Here is a 20713-nt window from a genome sequence, read left to right on the forward strand (position 1 = left end):
GTCCTGCAATAACTGAGAGTGCTTGTGGCTTGTGGCAGAAGATCGTCTCCATATAACCAGACATCCCTACTATTGTAGCATCACTACCAAAAACAACTGGGCATCCAGGGTTGCCTGCCTTGTGAATTTTGGGAGGCAGATCTTGCTGACTGGAATTGCCATGGGGTTCTTCTTTTGTTTTGTGCATGGCAACAGCATGGCAACACCTACCACTGAACATAATTTACACAAATTCACTGTGTTTACAAAAGGTTCACATATGTTAGGCAATAACTGATCTGTGCAAAACCATAAGGAGTAGGCAGGACAAGTAATTATGACCTTAGGGAGGGGCAAAGTAATACGCAACACACATTTATACCTGCAGCTTTTTTATATATCACCCCTCATAATTGGCCAGTTATGATAGAAAAATGCCTAATAACACTCTATAATGAGCCAGATTATCCTTCAACAGTGCAACTGGATAAGTCTGCTGGGCTATGCACTATCTGTATCCTGGGGTGTGCATAGCAGTATGACTCTGTCTCACTGTGTTTTGCATTTGCTGCTAATTGCAGCATGTGGATAGAGCAGTGGATAATTGCAGCTTCCCTGTGCTTCATTCAGGTGTGAAGCTTTGCACTCCTGCTGGGTGCGAGTCATGGGGATGAGATACAGACTGACACCAGTGGCCGTCCATAAAAATGATATCAGGTCTCCTATATTTAAGAGGACAGGAACCCAAGAATGGCTATAAGTAACGTTATCTTTGACAATTTGATTTGTCACCCTCAGCTCACATCCCCAAAGATGGAACATGTCATTGTGGGTGTCAGCCCATAGACTCATGAGCCTAGGATATGGCATATGACATGATCACTCATTACAAGATTCCTGTCAAGTTTGTCTGAAGTGGCCACCTGCATCTAGAATTGTTATGTTGACTGTTTCTATAAGGTAACTTTCCTAGCACAGAATAACTCAATTCTATCTCTTGTTTCCTCTTACAGACGCCACTGCCAGTGCTTCAGCTCTGATGTGCGCCCAGAAGAATGTCTTCCAGCAGACATCTCTTCCTCACGGCCAGTACCATGGGAAAGAGGTGAGATCACGTCTTCCTAGCCAGCCGAGACCTGCATGACCTATGGGTAAATCATGTGTGAAAACATGGACTTGTTTAGCAAGAAAAACTCTGCCCTTGCCCTCGCTGCCATAAGGCCTGTTCTCTCCACACAGCTGGATGCATTCTTCATCACTGTCCAATCACATAATAAGGCCTGTGCTGAGGATGCTGGTAGGGCAAACAGGGCAGGCTGTACAAAAGATGTGGGTGGAGAAGATCATACTATTCCTGAACATACTTATGGGCATCTGAAAAAGTGTGGTTGTAGGGATGCCAGCCTCCAAGTGGGACCCTGGTTCCCCTAGAATTACAGCCCATTTCCAGCCTCAGTTTCCCTGGTGGATGCTTTGGAGGGTGGGCTCTGTGGCATTGTAGCCCACAGAGGTCTCCCCGTGCTCCACCCCCAAATTTCTAGGAGCTCTCCAGGAGTTCCCCAACTTGGAGCTGGCCACCCGAAACTGGCAACCCTAGGCCATGTTCATTATTGGGTTTTTTAAAATCCAAAATTATTGATTTGGTTCTTCAAAACAGCTAGTACTCATTCAGAACACCTGACCAGTCAGAAACACATGATTTTATATCTTTACTGGGGAAAGGGAATCAGAGCGTTTGTTAGAGGGCCCCACAATCCTTTTACCTACAGGCTGTCATTCCTGTGGCTTAGCTACAGTGACTTGGCCCCATACACAGGTCTCTCCCCCCCACACACACCTGGTTCTTAGCCCCGCCTTCCATTCTACTCTAACTGTACGGCCCTTCCAACTGCCTTCCAAGCTAAACTCTTCTCTGCCCCTCCCCCACTGCCCTCAGCTCTCTCACTATCCTGTCCACACTCTTTTCTTCCTTCTTTTCTTCTTTCAGCTCTCCCTGCTGCACCTATTCTCTGTTCCTTCACCCCCCCTCCCCCTTATGATTACTCATGACTGATACTGATTCTTATTACGGTCATTGCCTTGTCCTAACTGTGCCCTCATTTTCTGCCCTGCTTCTAAACGGACTCATATTTGAATACCACACACTTCATTACCATCCCCCCATACCCTTCACGGCTTAGGTGTCATGACAAAGTCTCTTTGTGAATTGACAACATGTCAGACCCAGACCAAGGCTCAACTTCTAAAGACCCTTCTCCCAAGCCATGGTCCAGTTCTGCAACAGATACCCAGGATGATTCGCCTAAATTTTCCTTGCTGATACATACCATGTCTTCAGGCCTAGGTTCTGAGGCCTCTTCCACTCTTTCCTTTGAAACAACAAATGATCAAGGTCGGGCACTGATGGACTCCATCTCTGCTTCCCAGCCAGAATGTGAAATCAGCAGTTCGTTTCTGAGTTTCTCCATGTCAAGTTCACCACCAGCCTCTAGGGAGTCACTCTCTTCCCCTCTTTCCTTTGAAACAACAAATGATCAAGGTCGGGCACTGATGGACTCCATCTCTGCTTCCCAGCCAGAATGTGAAATCAGCAGTTCGTTTCTGAGTTTCTCCATGTCAAGTTCACCACCAGCCTCTAGGGAGTCACTTCGGGTTCCCAGGCCAAAAACGAATCTCATGGCTTCGTTTCTGTCCATTTCTATGCCAGACCCAAGTCTACGCTCAGCATCCAAGGACTTGTTTGGTGCTCGGAGGCTAGCCCCATGTCGTTCTACAGTTGTATCTTTTCCTGAACAGGTCCAGAAACATGTAGAAGCCTTTCACCTATCCAAGAAGCAGCTTGTGAAAATAAAAGACTCCATGCAGGCAGCCATGAAAAAGGGCCTAAAAAAGCAGGCTCAAGGTGGAGCAGGTGCTTTACCGATGTTGCCCACTTATGTTTGTGCCTTGCCTGATGGCACCGGTAAGTGTATTTTGCAGGGGTCAAGGGGACATATGGTTCCCACAGCTATGGTTCCCAAGTCCGGGTTGGAAAGTTCCTGATGATTTGGGGGGGGGGGCCCTGGGGATGGCAGAGTTTGGGGAGGGAAATCAGCAGGATGTAATGCCGTAGAGTTCATCCTCCACAGCAGCTATTTTCTTCAGGGGAATTAATCTATGTTGCCTGGGGATTAGTTGTCATTCTGGGAGATCTTCAGGCCCCACCTGGAGGTTGGCAACTCTACCCACAACGGTTGTCTACACTCTTTTATAGCTCTTGCAAGGCCTGCACTCTAGGGTTACCAACTTTTTAAAGACCTCTAACAGTAGTGCCTTTCACACCAGCTTGATGTGTAGACAGGAGTGGGAGTCTATGTTTATCTTCCTACCGTGAAAGCTTCAGTTGTTGATTTCTGTTATCAAGCTATGCTTAAAGGCACAAGGCATTGTTTTCAGCGCTATTTCTTGTCCTGCTGTCTCTCAAGTTCTTAGGGTTGCCACAGCTGCTGTCAAAAATTCTAGTACTGGGAGTTAAGTGTCTGTGTCAGAGCATGTATGGAGTTCCCTTTACAAAAAAAGAGTAAAAACCAGAAAAAAGGGATACATTTTATGATTATGAGATGTTTCCCCTGATTAGCATAGGTCTGTGCCAGTCTCCTGGACAATAGGTAATTCTGATATTCCTTGCTGATGAGAAAATCAATCTTTTTGTGTATAATAATTGAATAGATATTCAGATTTGAAATTATCCCATTGGTTAGCAAAGATGTTGTGCTAATGAACAAACAAATCCTGGAAGACAGTGAGTTCATAATTTTTTAACCTAGGGAACTGTGGCAACCATAGGGACAAGTGAGGAATCGTAGTCTTGTTCTAGTGTTGCCAACTCTGTACTGGGAAATTCCTGGAGATTTGGTGGTTGGAGCCCAGGGAGGGTGAGGTTTGGGGAGGTGAGGGACCTCAGCCAACTATAATGCCACAGAGGCCATCCTCCAAAACAGCCATTTGATCCAGGGGAACTGATTTCTGTAGTGTAGAGGTCAGCTGTAATTATGGGAGAACTTCAGGACCCACCTGGAGGTTGGCAGTCCTATCTTGGTTGCCTGCTACCCTTATATTCACATCTCTTTCACAGAGAGAGGACATTTCCTGGGTCTAGAACTGTCCCAGACTCAGGTGGAAATTGTGTTGTTGCACCTGAGTGGTGAAGAGAGGCAGACAGCCCAGCTGAAAACGCAGTCCTTTCCGATCCCTGCAGCGGCCATTGATAACAAGGTACAGTTACCCTTCCGCTCACTTAATCCATTCCATTTGTTTTTGCAGTCATGCTGTTCCTCTGTTCTCCCTCTTTTCGCTTTAATTCTGTTTAAGAGCCCTCTGTCGATTTACAAATGTATTATTTTCTTTTGCACCCCTTTATCAAGCAACTCTTTTCTCTCCCACCCTGCTCCTCCTTGCTCTCTTTGGTCTTCTGGCACCTTTTGACCCCAGATCCTACACCTCAAATGCCTCAGCCTGTTCCAGTGCTGTGACCATTAGCAAAATCAGCCCTGCCCCATCCCTGCAGCTGTTTTTGAGATGTTGGTAAGAAGGGGATGGCAAAGGATGAGATGGTTAGACAGTGTTATCGATACAACGAACATGAAATTAAGCAAACTCCGAGCACAACAGAAGACAGGAGGGCCTGGCATGATGTGGTCCATGGGGTCACGAAGAGTCGGACTCGACTGTGCGACTGAACAACAACAACAACAACAAATCCCTTACCATAAGCTTGCAAACAAGGCCTGTGGAACCAATTCAAAGTCAGTTAGGTCAACTTTGCTGAACTCTCATGGAAATTACTGGGTTGTTGTAATTTTGACTTTTTCTGCGTGGGTGTTTTTCCTTGGATTCTGATCTGATACTGCTTCCATTTATCCCCTGATTTCTGCATGCATTTTCACTTTGTTTTTCGTTTTCCCCCTTGGTTTTTTCTGGTTCTTTTAAGACCATCTTTACCCCGATATTTTTTCTGGAAGCTGGTTTTAAGTCACCTTTTCCCTCATTTGTAATGTTTCTATCAGTTTTCTTTGTCCTGTCCCCTCCCACCCACTTACAGTCCACTTTTCCATGATTGGACTGTAGTGGTGAAACCACTCTCTCTCCTCCCCAACCTGAAGACGTGGTTTTGTTTTCTCCTTCATTTTTGAAGGCATTAAAATATCACTATATTGCTAGATTGTTGTAACAGTAGCAAGTTCTGTGAGTTCCCAGCTTTTTTAAAAAAAGTAAGTCTCTAGTCTTCACCTGCACAGAGATAAGACTTTTTCCTTATATCTCCAAGAAGGAAGAGACTAGAGACTTTTTAAAAAAATGAAAGCTGGGAATTTAGAGAATTGCTAAGCCTAGTGAAACATCAATGTTCTAGTTCCTTTTTTAAAAAGAAGTGTGTGTGTGTGTGCTGTGCTGCCACTGATGACACTACTGATGATGACAGCACCCTCCTTGAAAATTCTTACTACTAAAGGCATGTGCAGAAGAAAATAAACCGACTCCACAACTACAAAAATGCTGATTCCCAAGGTGATTCCATTGCATGTGAATCAACTCCCAAGAAAATCAGGAGTAATGTGAGCGTGCAGAAAAGGTTTTAGTTGTGACTAGCAAGTCCATATTTCGATAGAGCTTCTTCTGGGCCAGGCCCTGTTTTGTTTTATATACCATTGCATTTTAAAAGTTAAGTAATAATGGAGCTGTGGTGGCTCAAGTGGTTAAGACGCTGAACTGCAGGCTGTGGAAGGTCGGTAGTTCAGCAGTTCGAGACCCGAGTGTGCTGCATGATGGAGTGCGCTCCCGTCTCTAGTTCCAGCTCCTGCCAACCTAGCAGTTCGAAAGCAAGAAATTGCAAGTAGATAAATAGGTACCACTTCGGTGGGAAGGTAACAGCATTCCGTGCGCCTCGGTGTTTAGTCATGCCGGCCACATGACCACGGAAACGTCTTTGGACAGTGCTGGCTCTTCGGCTTTGAAACGGAGATGAGCACCGCAGCCCTAGAGTCGGACCCGACTGGCTTTCAAGCAAGGGAACCTTTACCTTTACCTTTAATAATGGAGGTGGGAGATGGCACAAAAATCCATGCTAGATGATTTGTGAAGCTTTCACTACTGGTAAAGATGCTGGATTTATATTGATAGCACGGAGAGATCTGAAAATCTGGCTATATGTCCTGAGGTGAGCAGATTGCCATAGGTAGAAGGAGGTGAGGATGATGATTGTGTCATATTCATAATTCCATGTTTGCTTTTCCAGATTTTTGAATATATCGCCAAGTGCCTGGCCAGATTTTTGGATGACCTTGACACCACTGAGAAATACTTTCCACTGGGCTTCTCTTTTCCCTATCAGTGTGAACATACTTCACTGAACCAGGTGAATAGTGCAGTGGCTGTACGTCAGACTGTGTGTGGTGGGATAGTGAGGTAGTGCATTTGTTACGAGGGGAACCTCAATAATACAGTAAGGCAGATCCAGTGCAAACATGTAATGATACAAAGTGATTGTGCTGGCTTAGTGGGAAGGAGGGAATGGACTGACTCCAAGGTTTGCCATAAATATAACTCCTGGCCTGAAAAGGCTGCCAATTGAAAATGTGCATCAGAGGAAAGGGTCAGTGTATGGCAATGCTGGTATCTCTCTCTACAGTATTTTTTCCTGCAGAGGGTTGCTTGGAGGAAGAAAGGCTGGGTTTCACAGAGGTTCACTGGAGATGCTGTAGTGCTCTCTAATATCTACCTGTTTTGCTTTCCTTTAGTGTAAGCTGGTTGAATGGGCAAAGGATTTCCAGGCTTCAGGTGTGGTGGGTGAGGATGTGGTACAACTGCTCCAAAAAGCTGTAAAAGAACATTGCAAGGTGAGGAACAGCTGTAATTGAAGTGTGATTATGAGAATGAGTGGTTGGGTGTGGTCCCGATGTGTTGTTTTTTTTTAACCTGGAGAATCGCGACCACACTCACCTCCTTGTTCCGGATTGCTGCACAACCACATCACTCCTCCCATCCACATGCGGGAGCGTGTGTCGGTGTTTTTTCTCTCTCTCTCAGTTTGGGCATGCACACAGGCAGCCATCTATAGAATTAAAATTTTCGCACGTGCGCAGAACAGTGATTTCCACTTCAACCCAACGGCTGTAACACTTCCCTTTAAACTTTAAAAGAACACTTGTCTTTAAACTTTTACCCCGAAACTGGCCTCCATGAGATCCCGGACTCATCTAACCAACAGGCACCGTTTAAACATTGTTTTTAATAATGCGGGAGTGGAGCTCCACCTGTGCGCATACTGCCAACGCTAAAATAAAATGGCAGGTGAAGAGTGGAAGCCTCGGGCTTCCGAGCGGAAGTGGCTTGACACTGCAGGAGCAATCAGACATCAGAAAAGTGGGGCTAGAACTGGAGAATCAGGAAACCCCCACTTGGGGACCTGGTAACAAAATACTCCGTTTTAAAGGGGATTTGAGCCGGAAAGCAATGGCTGGGGACAGTGCGCAGATGTTGCATGTGTGAACATGAATATAAAATCCGTTACTGAAGCGTGCCGAAAGTGGACTAAACGGCCCATCTGAACGCACCCAGTGAATGAGTGAGTGAGTATGTTTTCCACACAGAGGCAGTCTTGTGCAATTTCCCTGTTGCTACTGTTGATATAGCACAGTGGCAACAGGGCTTCCATATTGCAGGTTTTCCCACAGCTTCTCTGTTCCAGGCCTGTGGAAGTGGCCATCTCATGTCCCCCCCCCCCAGCCAGATCTTTTCCAGTTTTGTTAAAATCCGCAATTGAATATCATTCTATCAGTAATGTTATAACAGTGTGTGTATCAAGTTCTCTGAATTTCCTTTTGTCATTCAAAAAGTAATTCTCTGTCCCCTTTTGTTGCAGACATACACCTTTTCCCTTATGTCTCCACAATGATAGAGGCTAGAGACTTACTTTTTAAAAATTGAAAGATGGGAGTTCAAAGACCACAATACACAGGTTGTTAGAATGATATTCAGTTGCCAATTTTTTAAAAAATGCAGGACCAAAGAAAATCCAACCTTTCCCACCAGTACAGCTGTTGTCATCCAGTCTCAGGTGTGATCTTTCCCAAAACTTCACAGCAAAGTAAGTGTGGGAAATATCTTAGAAATTCTGGAGAGAGATCAGGAGGTGTAGAATTGCACCCCAATGCTGTGTGGAAGCAGGAAAAAAAAACCCTTACTTCTCAACTGGTTAGAACTTTGGAGGAATAACCAGTATGGAAATGGAGAGAGAGAGAGAGAGAGAGAGAGAGAGAGAGAGAGAGAGAGAGAATCAGAAGCGGAGACACTTTGATCTTTCTTTCTCTTTGATTACCCCAGAACTACTGCATTGAGATCTTAGCTGTGGTGAATGACACCGTGGGAATCATGGTGAGCTGCGTTTGTGAAGAGCAGCCCTGTGAGGTTGGGCTGATAATAGGTGAGAAAGACATTCGAATGCACATGTTAGTTGTGCTATTGAGATGGAAGATTCGTGGATGCTGTACATTGGTCCCTGCCACACGGCAGGAAAAAAACCAGGCAAAGTGCAGCTTTTAAAAGCTGCACCAAAATAGAGATCCCCTGAGCCGCGGCACCGTTGCTCCCTGGCATGATCAGATGCCGGGGAGGAAGTGACAGTTGGGAGGGGGAGGCTGCCGAACTGTGCATGTCTGAGCATGCGCAGTTTGGCCCACAGCCGGCCTTGATGCACCCTTTCCCGAAGAACCACCTAGGTAGGTGGTTTATTTTTTATGCGGGGTTTTGGGTGGAAGGGCGGCTCGGGAATGGGCGCGCCACGCTTCCCAGATGTTGCTGTGGGATCGCGCCCGTTTGCTACGCCCCCGATCCTTCCCTCTCCCGGCCCAAAACCTCTCGTGTGCCCGGGGCCATTATGCTTTTTACCAGGGAGCTGGCTTATTCTTCTGAGATCTTGCCAGGTTAGAAGAATATTGGACTGTGTTCATGAAGGCAATTTAGGCAACAAGGCACTACTAGTTTTGAGGTTACATACAGCCATGCCATAGGACTAACAACCCAGTCTCCTGTCTATTATGATCGAGGGTGGGAGATTATTTTGTATAGGAATCCCATAAGATCTTCCATTTCATCCAGATGGCAAGCACTAACCATTGACAAAAATAGGATTGTGGTATAAATGGACCATGCAGGTGAGGTGTTGCTAGGTTATTCAGGAGTGACCAGTCACTCTCCAATCAATTAAAAGTATCTCTCCACCTAGGGTTGCCAGTTTTTCTGCTATAACAGGAGATCTCCTGCTTAATCTAGTTCATTTCCTGCCAGCACTTCAGGTGTAAAATGGGGAGGGGAAGGGGGCATGTGCCAGCACTTCTTTGAAAGTGCACTGATATAACTTTCAGTGAAAACCAAAAGTGACATTACGGGATGCTCCAGGATTTGCAACAAATGGGGTTGCCAGCCTCCACGTGGGGCCTGGAGATCTGCTTTTACAACTGATCTCCTGCTGACAGAGATCAGCTCCCTTGAAGAAAATGGCTGCTTTGAAGGGTGGACTCTATGGCATTGTATGATGCTGAGGCCCCTCCCTTCCCCAAACCCCACCTTCTCCTGGATCCACCCCAAAGTCTTAAGGTATTTTTAACCCAGACCTGGCGACCCTAAAAAATGCTTTCACCATAGAGTTTTTGCAAAATCCTAGAGTATCATACGGTGGCACTTCCATTTTTCACCAGAAGTGATGCCACTATGCCAGAATGACACTGGTACACCAGTCTCCACCCTGCATATGCTCTCAAGGGTTTCTGCCTGCAACCTGGCTACCCTACCTCCATCCCTTTTCCAGTGTTGCTGCTGTAATCACCTTTTTATTCTTCCCTTTAAAGTTAACTCAGTATTGTGTAGTGAGTTAGCCGCACACAACATTCAGCATCTTCTTTCCATTTCATGCATGTAGAAGGAGGGCACTGGGATACTTGCACCTTCTGGATGGGAAAATGACAGCACCAGCACCCTTTCCCATCCACCTCTTCTCTTTTGTGCACACACTTACCCTTGCCTTAACTCTGGGAGGGAATGGAGCATGGTATCGACACTTTCCCTCTGCATTCAAAGCTGCTTTTTGCTTCTTGCAGGGAAAACAAAGAAATTACTACATATTTTCTCATGCAGGGCAAGTTTCAGTTTCGGGTGGAGGCGGTGCTTTGCTTCGGGAAAACAGCAAAAGAAAGGTTTCTCCACCTGAGCACTGTAGACGTGTTCTGAAACAGTGTAATGTTTGTACAAGCTGCTATTTTGTGGCTAACTCTACCCACTTAGCCACCATTTTGTGACTGGTAGCTTCCAAGTATCTTGGAAAATATTAAATTGCTCTCAGAAACATAAAGTCTATCCTCCCCTGCCTCATATGATAGAGAAGCTGGTAAGTTTTTAAAAGAAGCAGAGTACTTGGTTTAACTTTCCTACTGCTGGGCTGTTCAGTGTTTTACTAAAATGGCTATTTCTTCTGTTGTGGGGTTCTTTTCCTGCTTTTTGTCTTCTGGTATGCGGTAGGTGAAGGGACTAACTGTTGCTACATGGAACAGGCCAAGAACATCGCAGGCATGGAGAACAAAGTGGGCCACATGTGTATAAACACAGAATGGGGCTCTTTTGGGGAAGCTGGAGAACTGGATGACGTACTAACAGAATTTGACCAATTAATGGATAAAGAGTCATTGAATCAAGGCATTTGCAGGTAGGTCACAGTGAAGGAAATGAAGAGTGTTTCTGGTGCATGCAGTGAAGCACTGCCCGGTTTGCCCTGTGCCTTGTTATAGAATCTGCTTCTGCAGCAAGGAAAAGGAACATCATGTCTTGCTGCATACCCTTGTTTGATGGACAGGGTCTGGTGGAATAATCTGGGTTACGCATACTTGCTGCTCCAAAATGCAGTTTCTATATGAAGGATGTCCAACTTCTGATTTAGTTATTGATCAGTTAGATTTCTGCTTAGTATTCTTAATGAAGCAAAAATCTAGTGTCACCTTAAAAGACTAACAACACTTATTTTAATATGAGCTTTTGTAGTCAGTCATAGTCTACTTCATTAAATACATATGCGATAGAAAACCATGCTGGGGCATTTTTAGGGGGCAGATTGGTTGTGGGGGGCCAGCTTGATATGAACCTTTCAAGTGTAAATATCAATATAAGGGGGAAAGGAGGGACTTGATGTATAAAGGGTGAGTATCCTATGAGTCCTATCATAAGTCAACAGAATTAGCAGTTGCACATAGTGGATGGTGACAGAGGTCAGGAGTACAAACAGATAAGCAGATGATTTAAGTGGAAATTAACTGATATTGGTACAGAATTATAGTCTAATTAAGTATATGTAGAACACCTGATTAAAATTTTCAAAAAGTGTGTCCTGGGGAGGTATTAGAGAATATAGTGACTGAGGAAATCCAAGTTTCTGTTTAAGCCAGGATGACATGTTTTCTTTTTGATGAGTTCTAATTCAGCTTTTTCATGTTGTATATTCCTTTTGAAGTTTTTTTTTTGTAGAACAGTGACTTTCATGTCTGCAATAGCATACCTATGGAGATTAAAATATTCTGTCACTGGTTTCTGGACTGTTGTGACTTCTTTGTATTTTTTTGTGCATGTGTGTGTACCTGGAAGTCATGGCGACCTCTGGTGACTGACCCCTACTGGGAGCCTGAGGGATATTCAGAGAGGTGGCTGAATAAAGCCATCCCCCGCCTCCTGCCTCTGGTATTTCAGGGAGGTCTCCCATCCAATTTCATACCAGAACTGACCCTGTTTAACTTCTGAAATCTGACAAGTTCGGGCTTGCCTTGGCTATCCCGGTCAGGGCAATTGTTGTGACATCTTATGTCTGATTTGCATTCATAATCTATTCAGAGTGTAATGTATAGGCTTTGACAATGTGCACAATATTTGGCACCCTGGAGCCATAAAATTATGGCTAGTTTCAGCATCCTATGCAAGTACCAGGGTGTTCCACATATCTGTTCCTGCTAGGGTATCATTTTGGACTGATGCCCTATAACTTGTAGTCTTTGCCTTTTCTAGCAGCCGTGTTCTATGAAGCAGACATGCTTCTTCTTTGAACAGCATGGCTTGAATACAATTACCTTCCAGTGACCCAGGAGAAATCCTCCCTGCTCCATCTCTTTGTGCACTGACTGTCCTCTTTCTTATTGCTATCAGATATGAGAAGCTGGTCGGTAGTTTGTACCTGTGTGAGACGGTCCGCATTATTCTGGCTACCCTGTCTGAGAAGGGTGAGCTCTTCAATGGGGTTTTGGCTCCCGGCCTGATGACCAAAGGGATACTGAAGTTTCACGATATCTTGGATATCATAGAGTAAGTGGGTCATTTAAGATAGAATATTGGATTGCTCATCTATCCTTGGCAGTACTAGGGTGAGGCTTGGCATCCCTTGTTAGAGTAGACTGAGATATAATAACTAGGAGGAATGCTTGTGGCCCATGATGAAACACTGAAGCGGATGACTTAGGGACAGTTCACATGTTAGAAAGTCCTTGTGGCTTCTACAGGGATTTTAGATCACATGTACACTGGGAATTCCATCGCACATAGGGACCCAATCCAGACCAGACCCACAGTGTATGAAGGTGCTGTATCCAGCTGTTTTCCCAGCCCAAAACAGCTGTGGAGGAGCCATTATTTGACCCATCGAGGAAACATATGTGCAGCCATCATTACATGTAAGTGTCTCAGTGGGCAAATAGTAGCTCCCTAGGGCCACTCCAAGTCAGGAAAACAGCATTGGGAGGGGGGGAGGAAGCTTGAGTGCACCTGGAAAGCATGGAACTCCCAGTACCTGTGTGATCCAAAGTCCTTATGGAAGCCACAAGGACTTTGTAGTGTGTGAATCGGCCTTTAAGAGTTGCACAATCAACTATAATCTAGAACACTCAAACACACACAAGCCCTGTTCACAAGTTACAATTAATACATTTACAATCTGTGTACAGTGTACACTTGATTGTTCCTTATACATGCATTGAACAATTCTCATGTTACATTCAATGCATGTACAACTGAATGTGTAATTGAAACCACACATTTATCCAGATACTGGTCACCAGTTTCATCTGTAAAGTGAACATATATTGGCTCTCTCTCTCACAAACAGGAATATGCTCAAATGATCAGGGTGTACATGTGTTCACCGTAACACACTGCCAAATGTGTGAGGAAAAAGATGTCTGAATAAAACAGGTAGGCATTTAGGGGTCATTCATATAGTACACTTCCCACCAGGTGTATAGAAAAGAGAGTGAAGTTGTGGCTAGACAGAAATGTAATATCACGGGTGTTTGCTTCACCTGAACAATCACTTAGTATTTCTTACTCACTGCCAGTAGGTACATCCCCTTGTTTGCCCTTTGTCACATAATCCCTTTTGACCTGTTTGCAGTTCTACTCCCTCTTGCCTCTTTGCTGTCTCCAAGTCCTGGTTATTTTCAGTACCTCTTTGCTTCCATCTTTTCTCAGGCCTCCCTCTCTCACCTTCTTGAGCACTCTACTTTTCTGCATAGTGTGATAATTTCTAAATACACACACAGAAACCCAAACACCTCTATGACTACACAATGGGGTGTCATAGTATGTGTGACATACTTTTTTGGTGTGTGTGCACATCTTGACTAGAATGACAAACTATGACAAAAGGGGAGGTTGAAGAAAAATTTAAATGGGACATAGTGATGATCCCATAGCCATAACTGCATAGTAATCATCATCGCTGACATCTCCTTTTTTGGATGATTGGTAGCCTACATTTTTTTAAAAGGATGCAAGATTAGTTTTTATATGTATAAAGATTAATATTGTGTTGTTTATTCCTTTAAAACATATCAGCCACTTGAAAACAGCATGACCTGTGAACTAGCAATATGTGTAGGTGATACCAAATTATACCCTAGAGTTCAGTAAAACTACCTTTGGTGCTTTAAATGTTATGTATTTTTAATGTGGCAATATTTTCCATGCTAAAGAAAGACTGAAATCAATGTGTAGTGATTCCTGTCTGAGATATACAAATGGCAGGAATATGCACAGAAATGTTATTTAGGTTGTTTTTTTTGCTTGCTCTTTCATATTTTTATTTATTTTCTTTATTATAACTGTTTGGATTCTTTATTCCTCTCCATTGGTTTCAATGGGGAAAATATTTTTTGCTACCCAGTTGGGATGACATTCTTAGGGAATGTATTCCTCACGTTAGGAGTCCTGTCTGCCAAATGTGAGGCAGAAAGGAAAAAGCATTCCCATTTTAAAATTCTTAGTTGCCCAAGGCACAGGAAGGCATGAATCGGTGTGAGTTTTTCCTCCTTTCCCAGATTCCTCAAGTAGAAGGTAGAGGAGTATCTGTCTAAACAAAACCAAGTCCCCAAGTGAGGGAAACTAAATGATGCCCCCTTCCATGTGTTACTTCACTGCACTGAGTACTGGTTTTACCATTTTTCTCCTATCTACCTGACAGGGTCGGTTCCAGGTTTGGAGGGGCCCTGGCAGGGTGTTCCCAGGGCCTCCCTGCTCTCTTCTACCCACTACCAGGCATCCATACACACTCTCCTTCCCTTCCCCTCACCTGCATGCCTTCCACATGCCTGTGTGTCCTGCCCCTGGCTAGTTGTGAGTTCTCCCACTGCCCATGCTCACCACTTTCTACAGCCCTTTTCTCAGTGCCACTGGGCAGTGAGTATAGCTGGGAGCATAGTGGAGTGCTAGCAAGTAAGTGGGTTGGGGGGGGGGTTAACCACAGTGGGCTTGCCAGATGCCCTGGGGCTGGGCAGCTGCCCTACCCCAGGGTATGCTGACACCACCCCTGCTACCTGACTTCTGGTTTCAGAGCTGGGCTGAGCAAAGAATTCTTCAGGCACTGGAATAATGTGCCAGAAGGGGGCTGCGGTTAACTCCCTCCACCTACAATCTCCAGTTTCTGTCTTTTTGTTTTGTTTTTAAGAGTAGACTTCTCTGGCCCCTGCTGTGAATAAGAGGTCACCTGCCTCCCCCCCCCCTTACCGGAGCTAACAGCAGCTGGGAGGTGAGGGGGAACTTGTGTCAGATGAAAGGTGCATACAATTAATGACATTATGAGATCTCAGGAATTTGATCTTTACAGATCTCTTATGCACAGAGAGACTTCTGATCATTTCTCACTTTTTGTTGGAGAGGGGAAGAATAGGCCCCTCCACCAGTCTGTTTTGTGGCAGCCTGGCCTCCACAAGGCAAATTCCCTACAGGCATGCTACCCAGTGCATACATGAGGGAATGTAGCCTGTCCTAATTATTAAATTTCTTCCATCCTGGAATTCAAAACAGTATACATAGGATTATCAGAAGGTCTTTCATCCATGCACTGAGCAGACCCATATGTACTTAGCATTCACAAGGTTGCTGAAAAAGTACCTTCAGAGCATGTCTTGGGTCAGCCCTCTTTGCTCCTCCCTAGTTTTTACTGCTTGCCTTCCAGGGAGTACAAGCAAAATCTTGCCCCCCTCCTCTGCAAGAGGGAGATGTTGCATGGCTAGCCTCTGCATCTGTTCATCCCATCTTAGTGTCTTCAGAACATGCTGCACATGTGTGTAAAGAACAAAACCAACCCCATTGTGTATGTAATTAAAAAAATCTTTCCACAAGCCAGTGAAGACAGTGCAAGGGTTGTTAGAATGCTGAAATGAAGTTAACAGAAATGCCTTTGGGAATGCTCCTCTTCAGCAGCAACTTTCTGGCTGGAAGATTCCCTGTGCTTAGATTATCTGCTGAATTACTGTCTGTTCTTGTTGTCTCTACTGATTCCCTTCCCTCACCTCATGCGACTGAAAAGCAGACAGCAAGGCATCAGAATTACAGCTATCCAGCGATTACCCAGTGTTATTTTTTAGTGATTGGATTGGTGTGTGTGTGTAAAGTGCCATCAAGTTGCAGACAATTTATGGCAGCCCCAGCAAGGGGCTTTCGAGGCAAGTGAGAAACAGAGGTGGTTTGCCATTGCCTTCCTCTGCAGAGTCTTCCTTGGTGGTCTCTTTTCCAAGTATCGACCCTGCTTAGCTTCCATGATCTGATGAGATTGGGTTGAACTGTGCTGCCTTCCCACACAGTGACTGGATTAGTGATGATTAAAGATTGTAAAAAATGGAGGCGATTCTGTTCAAAATTTGATTAGTTACGGTTCCTGAATGCACATTCTGTACAAATGGGTTGATACCCATTTTTTTTTTTACCATGCAGAGAGCAATTTTGTTTACAAATATATACCATTTCAACTGTTATTGTAAATAATTAAAGGAAGACCCCACTGTACTCAGGCGGCAAGCAATACTGGCTCCCCACAGACTGTGGCTTATAAATATGGAACCAACATGAGAAACATGCACCCTTTCCCGCCTTCCTCTGTGGCCCTAATTTTCCCCTTCCCCTGCTGACCTAATAATAGTTTGATGTAATGGCTTGGATCCTAAGTACTCCTTCTGCTGCTCTCGGTAACAGCAATGGGCCACAGTGGTGGAAGAAATTCAGTTGTGATTGGTGCAAAATTATGCATGGTGGAAACACCCCCCCCCCAGCAAACTATTTTGGGTGAAGAGCTGCTTAGTACCATTTGGAGTGGCTGGCAAGAAATCCTAAAAGTGTAGAACTGACAAGAAGGGAAAACCAAGATGGAGGGATTATTAAGAAAGAGTTCAGAAATATGATGATGTAAATTAGTGATGCATTCACACAGCCCTAGAAACTCAGCTCCAAACAGGATATTGTGGAACTGGGAAAGTGACAAGAAAAGCCAGCGTGGTGTCGTACTTAGTGTCAGGCTAAGATCTGGGAGACCCAGGTTTGAATCCCCACTCCACCATAGTGGGTGATCTTGGGCTAGTCACACACTCTCAGCCAAACCAGCCTTACAGAGTTGTTGTAAGGATAAAATGGAGAAGGAGAGAATAATGTAAAGCTGCTCTGAGTTTCCTAATGAAAAGAAAGATGGGATATAAATGATGTAAATAAATAAATTAGATGAATAAATAAAAGGAATCCAACTGAACAGAAAAACAGGAAAAGTTTTGATGGTTAATGGCATTGAAAGGATATGGTGGAAGGACATAATGAATAAATTAGATGAGGTGAACAGGGGGAAATGCTTATTCTTTTACTTAATTCTGCTATCAAAAGGAAACCCATTGCAAGTGTAAAAAACACCCCTGTATATTTACAGATAAGACCAGATAAATAAAATAAATAAATTTATAAGGTGCACACTTGACATGTGGCAATCCTTGCTGCATGACATGAAAGGCTGCAACTAAATGTTTGCATTCTGAACAGTCCCTAGATGTAATGACCCCATTACTGCATACCAATGTACTTTGTTATTCTCCAGACCCACTAAACATATGGGATTCTGAGGGAGCTGTAGTGTGTTCTCATGAAATCTGAGCATCTCATCAGACCTTTTTTACAAAGTGTGAGATGTTGAAGCCATCCCAGAGGATGGAGGGGGTGTTTTCTGTGTCTTTGGGTACCCATATTGTTCTATGCCTCTTGCCCTCTTTAATACATGTCTTTTTAAATTGCAGTGAAAAGGTGGGCCTAGCCAAAACCAAGAACTTCCTGACTCGCCAGGGACTGGTGCCGAACAACCAAGACTGTTTCCATGTGCAGAACATCTGCCAAATTGTGTTTCTCCGCTCTGCCAACCTCTGTGCTGCTGGACTGGCTGCCATCATTACTCATATTCGTACTTCTCAAAACCTGCCACAGCTGAAAATCGGTGTAGCTGTGTCTGGGGCCTTGTACAGGGGCCAGACACAGTAAGGAGTTGCACTGGGTGTAGGAATATGATATCTATCCAATAGGCTCACCCGCCAGTGTTCCCTCTAATTCTGCTCCCCCCCCCTTGCTGAGTGGAGCAGTTCACATCCTGAGCAGAATATAACTGCTATAATCTTGAAATGGGCAAGTGCAAGACCCTGCACTGCTCCAGATTGTTGCTGAGTGGGGCTTCCTGTGTTAATGAGTGGCTGCTCACGTGCACAGCTTAGAGGGAACACTGCACCGACCCCACTGTCTCTCAGACCACTGGGCCAACAGTTCCAATAGTGGTGACTTTCTCTCTTTGTGCTGATCAATGGACCAAACTTTATCCTGGTTTGGATTAATTGGCCAATCTTACCTGGTGTTCTATTGTTTGGTGTCTTACCCAGGGCTTTTTTTGTAGAAAAAGCCCAGCAGGAACTCATTAGCATAATAGGCCACACCCAGCAGCAGAAACTCATTAGCATATTAGACCGCACCCCTGACAGTACAGCTCATTAGCATGTTAGAGCACTCCATTTAACCCCCCCCCCCGAGTTTCTCCGCAGAGAAGATCGGGCAGGGAACCCAGGCATGTTTAAAATGCCTTTCTTTCCCTTCCCCATCTGGGGAAGCAAGAGGCATTTAAATCTCCCCCCTTCCCTGAGTTTCTCCACAAAAGCGGAGAGGCTCAGGGAAAAGGAGGGCATGCCTGCCCGCCTCCCCTTCCCCTCCCCCAGTGAACCCGCCGCGGCAAGTTGGCTGGGGAAGGGAAGGGCCGGCAGGCAGACATGCCTGGGTTCCCTGTCCGATCTTCTCCAGGTGCCCCGCAGCTGTGGGGCACCTAGAGAAGATTGGGCAGGGAACCCAGGCATGTTTAGAATGCCTGTAGGTGTGGCCGACTCGGAAGCCAGCTGGAACACTGTTCCGGTGCCTTTCTGCCCCAAAATAACCCAGGTCTTACCTATTCAAATGTTCCTCTTCATGGTCCCCAACCTTTTTGAACCTGTGGATACCACTGAAATTCCGACACAACATGATGGGCACAGCCAGAAAATGGCTGCCAAAGCTTACCTTTAGTCACACAGCAAAGATCCTTATGCTGTGGTGGCAGTTGCTGCCAAAGCAATATTTTAAAAAGCCAATCAAATCTCCAGTGGCCTTGCTGGGAGATCAAGTTGTCAGCCTCCAGGGGGCACCTGGAGATTGGCTGCATTTATAGTTGATCTCCAGATGATCAAGATCAGTTCCCCTGGAGAAAACGGCTGCTTTGTAGGGTGGACTCTATGCCATTATACCCTATGAGGTCCCTCCCTTTCCCAAATGCCACTCTCACCAGGGTCCATTCCTAAATCTCCAGGTACATCTCAACCCAGAGATGGCAACCAGGCACCATGGCACCCACAGGCACCACATTGGGGACCCCTCTCCATTAAGCAAGTATAGCTTATTTCCTTCTATCACCCAGTGGGCCCGTCTTGCCCTTGTGTATGACCATTTCTAGAGCAGTAATGCATGCACAACAGTCTAACAAATGTATCCATCCCCTCGGATGTCTCCCGACTCTGGTCAATTCCCAAGGTCATTGGCCTCTCCCAAGATAGGAGGTCTGTTCACACAATCCAGTTTAGGAGACTGGGATTTCAGGAAGTGGCTTCAGCTTTTCTAAAAAATGGCCGAGAATATAAACAGGAGGAAATGGCTCATTCGCACAGCTGATCTTTTTAGTCTTCTTGCAACTGTGATAGACCTAGGAAGGGGGACAAGCCAAGAGATGTATTATGCCAGACAGAGCACAGTCTCCTTCCAACTGGACTCCGTCAATGTCCTTGATATTTTTTTTCCTCCTCCAGGTATCGTGAGATAGTGCAGCAGACACTGAAGTCCCTAATTCCTGAGTGTACCTTCACCTTTGTCGCATCTGATGGCAGTGGTACAGGGGCTGCCCTGGTGGCAGCTGCAGCCTTGAGGCTTCAAAGCCGGCAGGAGCAGATGTTTGGAGTCCTAGCACCCTTGCAACTCTCTGTGGGGATCCTTGAAAAAGTGCGGAACCTAATGAGACAGGAGATGGAAAAGGGCCTGTCGAAGGAGACACACAATATAGCCGTTGTCCGCATGTTGCCTACTTTTGTCTGTCATTTGCCTGATGGCTCTGGTAAGGGGCAGGGAACAGAATGGTGGGGGCCCTATACTGAGGTGGAAGAGTTTTGAACCGATCAACCGCTCAGGTGGACTGTGCTGTCTTAGAGAAATTGTGTTGAGTTGGGAGAGAACGTTCCAGCTGCCAGGTCTGATTTGATCTATGGTTGCTGCTGTACTTGTTCCTCTCATTGAAAAAGGCATCACATTAGCCACAGAGGGTTTATGTGGGATTCTTTTCTTTGAATGCTATCCTGGATTGGCAACATGTTGAGGCCAGGAGAAAATGGCAAAATAAGACAAAATTGTGTTAACTTGAAGTTAGTATTTATTGTGGGTAATAGTTACTTAACACTCGAGTTCTGATTCCTCCTTTTTGTAGAGAGAGGGGATTTCCTGGCCCTTGATCTGGGTGGAACCAATTTTCGAGTGCTGGTGGTGCAGTTGAGAAGCCCGCAGGAGGGTGGTGTCAACATAACCAGTGAGATTTATACCATTCCAACAGAAGTGGCCCAGAGTAATGATATAAAGGTGGGTAAAGGGGAAGGGAAGGGAGTTTATGATTAGGTTGAATTAAGCTCTATCTACCTCTTTCATATGATGTTGGTGGCAGTGGGGAATGGATGATTCTACACAAGTTGGAACCATCCCATTTACCAGCGGGGCCATGTCTTCTTGGATTTGTTTCTACCTCATGAACCACTTTCGTTCCTGCAGCTCTTCGATCACATTGTTAGCTGTATTATCGATTTCCAGGCCAAGCATGGTATGG

General features: G+C 45.2%; 1 protein-coding gene across 1 annotated transcript in view; it reads left to right on the top strand.

The window, feature by feature from the left end:
• Positions 1–729: 729 nt before the first annotated feature.
• The window catches only part of HK3 (hexokinase 3 (white cell)), a 25302-nt gene continuing 5318 nt past the window's right edge, over positions 730–20713 (top strand). The window contains exons 1-13 of the mRNA XM_015412504.1: positions 730–739; positions 993–1084; positions 2776–2941; positions 4094–4233; positions 6251–6388; positions 6753–6851; positions 8338–8437; positions 10528–10711; positions 12193–12348; positions 17586–17819; positions 19656–19957; positions 20324–20472; positions 20659–20697. Coding sequence (XP_015267990.1) covers positions 730–739; positions 993–1084; positions 2776–2941; positions 4094–4233; positions 6251–6388; positions 6753–6851; positions 8338–8437; positions 10528–10711; positions 12193–12348; positions 17586–17819; positions 19656–19957; positions 20324–20472; positions 20659–20697 — 1809 coding nt within the window. The remainder of the gene's footprint in view (positions 740–992; positions 1085–2775; positions 2942–4093; positions 4234–6250; positions 6389–6752; positions 6852–8337; positions 8438–10527; positions 10712–12192; positions 12349–17585; positions 17820–19655; positions 19958–20323; positions 20473–20658; positions 20698–20713) is intronic.

Source organism: Gekko japonicus, unplaced genomic scaffold (genome assembly GCF_001447785.1).
Source record: "Gekko japonicus isolate JY-2015 unplaced genomic scaffold, Gekko_japonicus_V1.1 scaffold100, whole genome shotgun sequence".
In the NCBI taxonomy this organism is placed as follows: Eukaryota; Metazoa; Chordata; class Lepidosauria; order Squamata; family Gekkonidae; genus Gekko; species Gekko japonicus.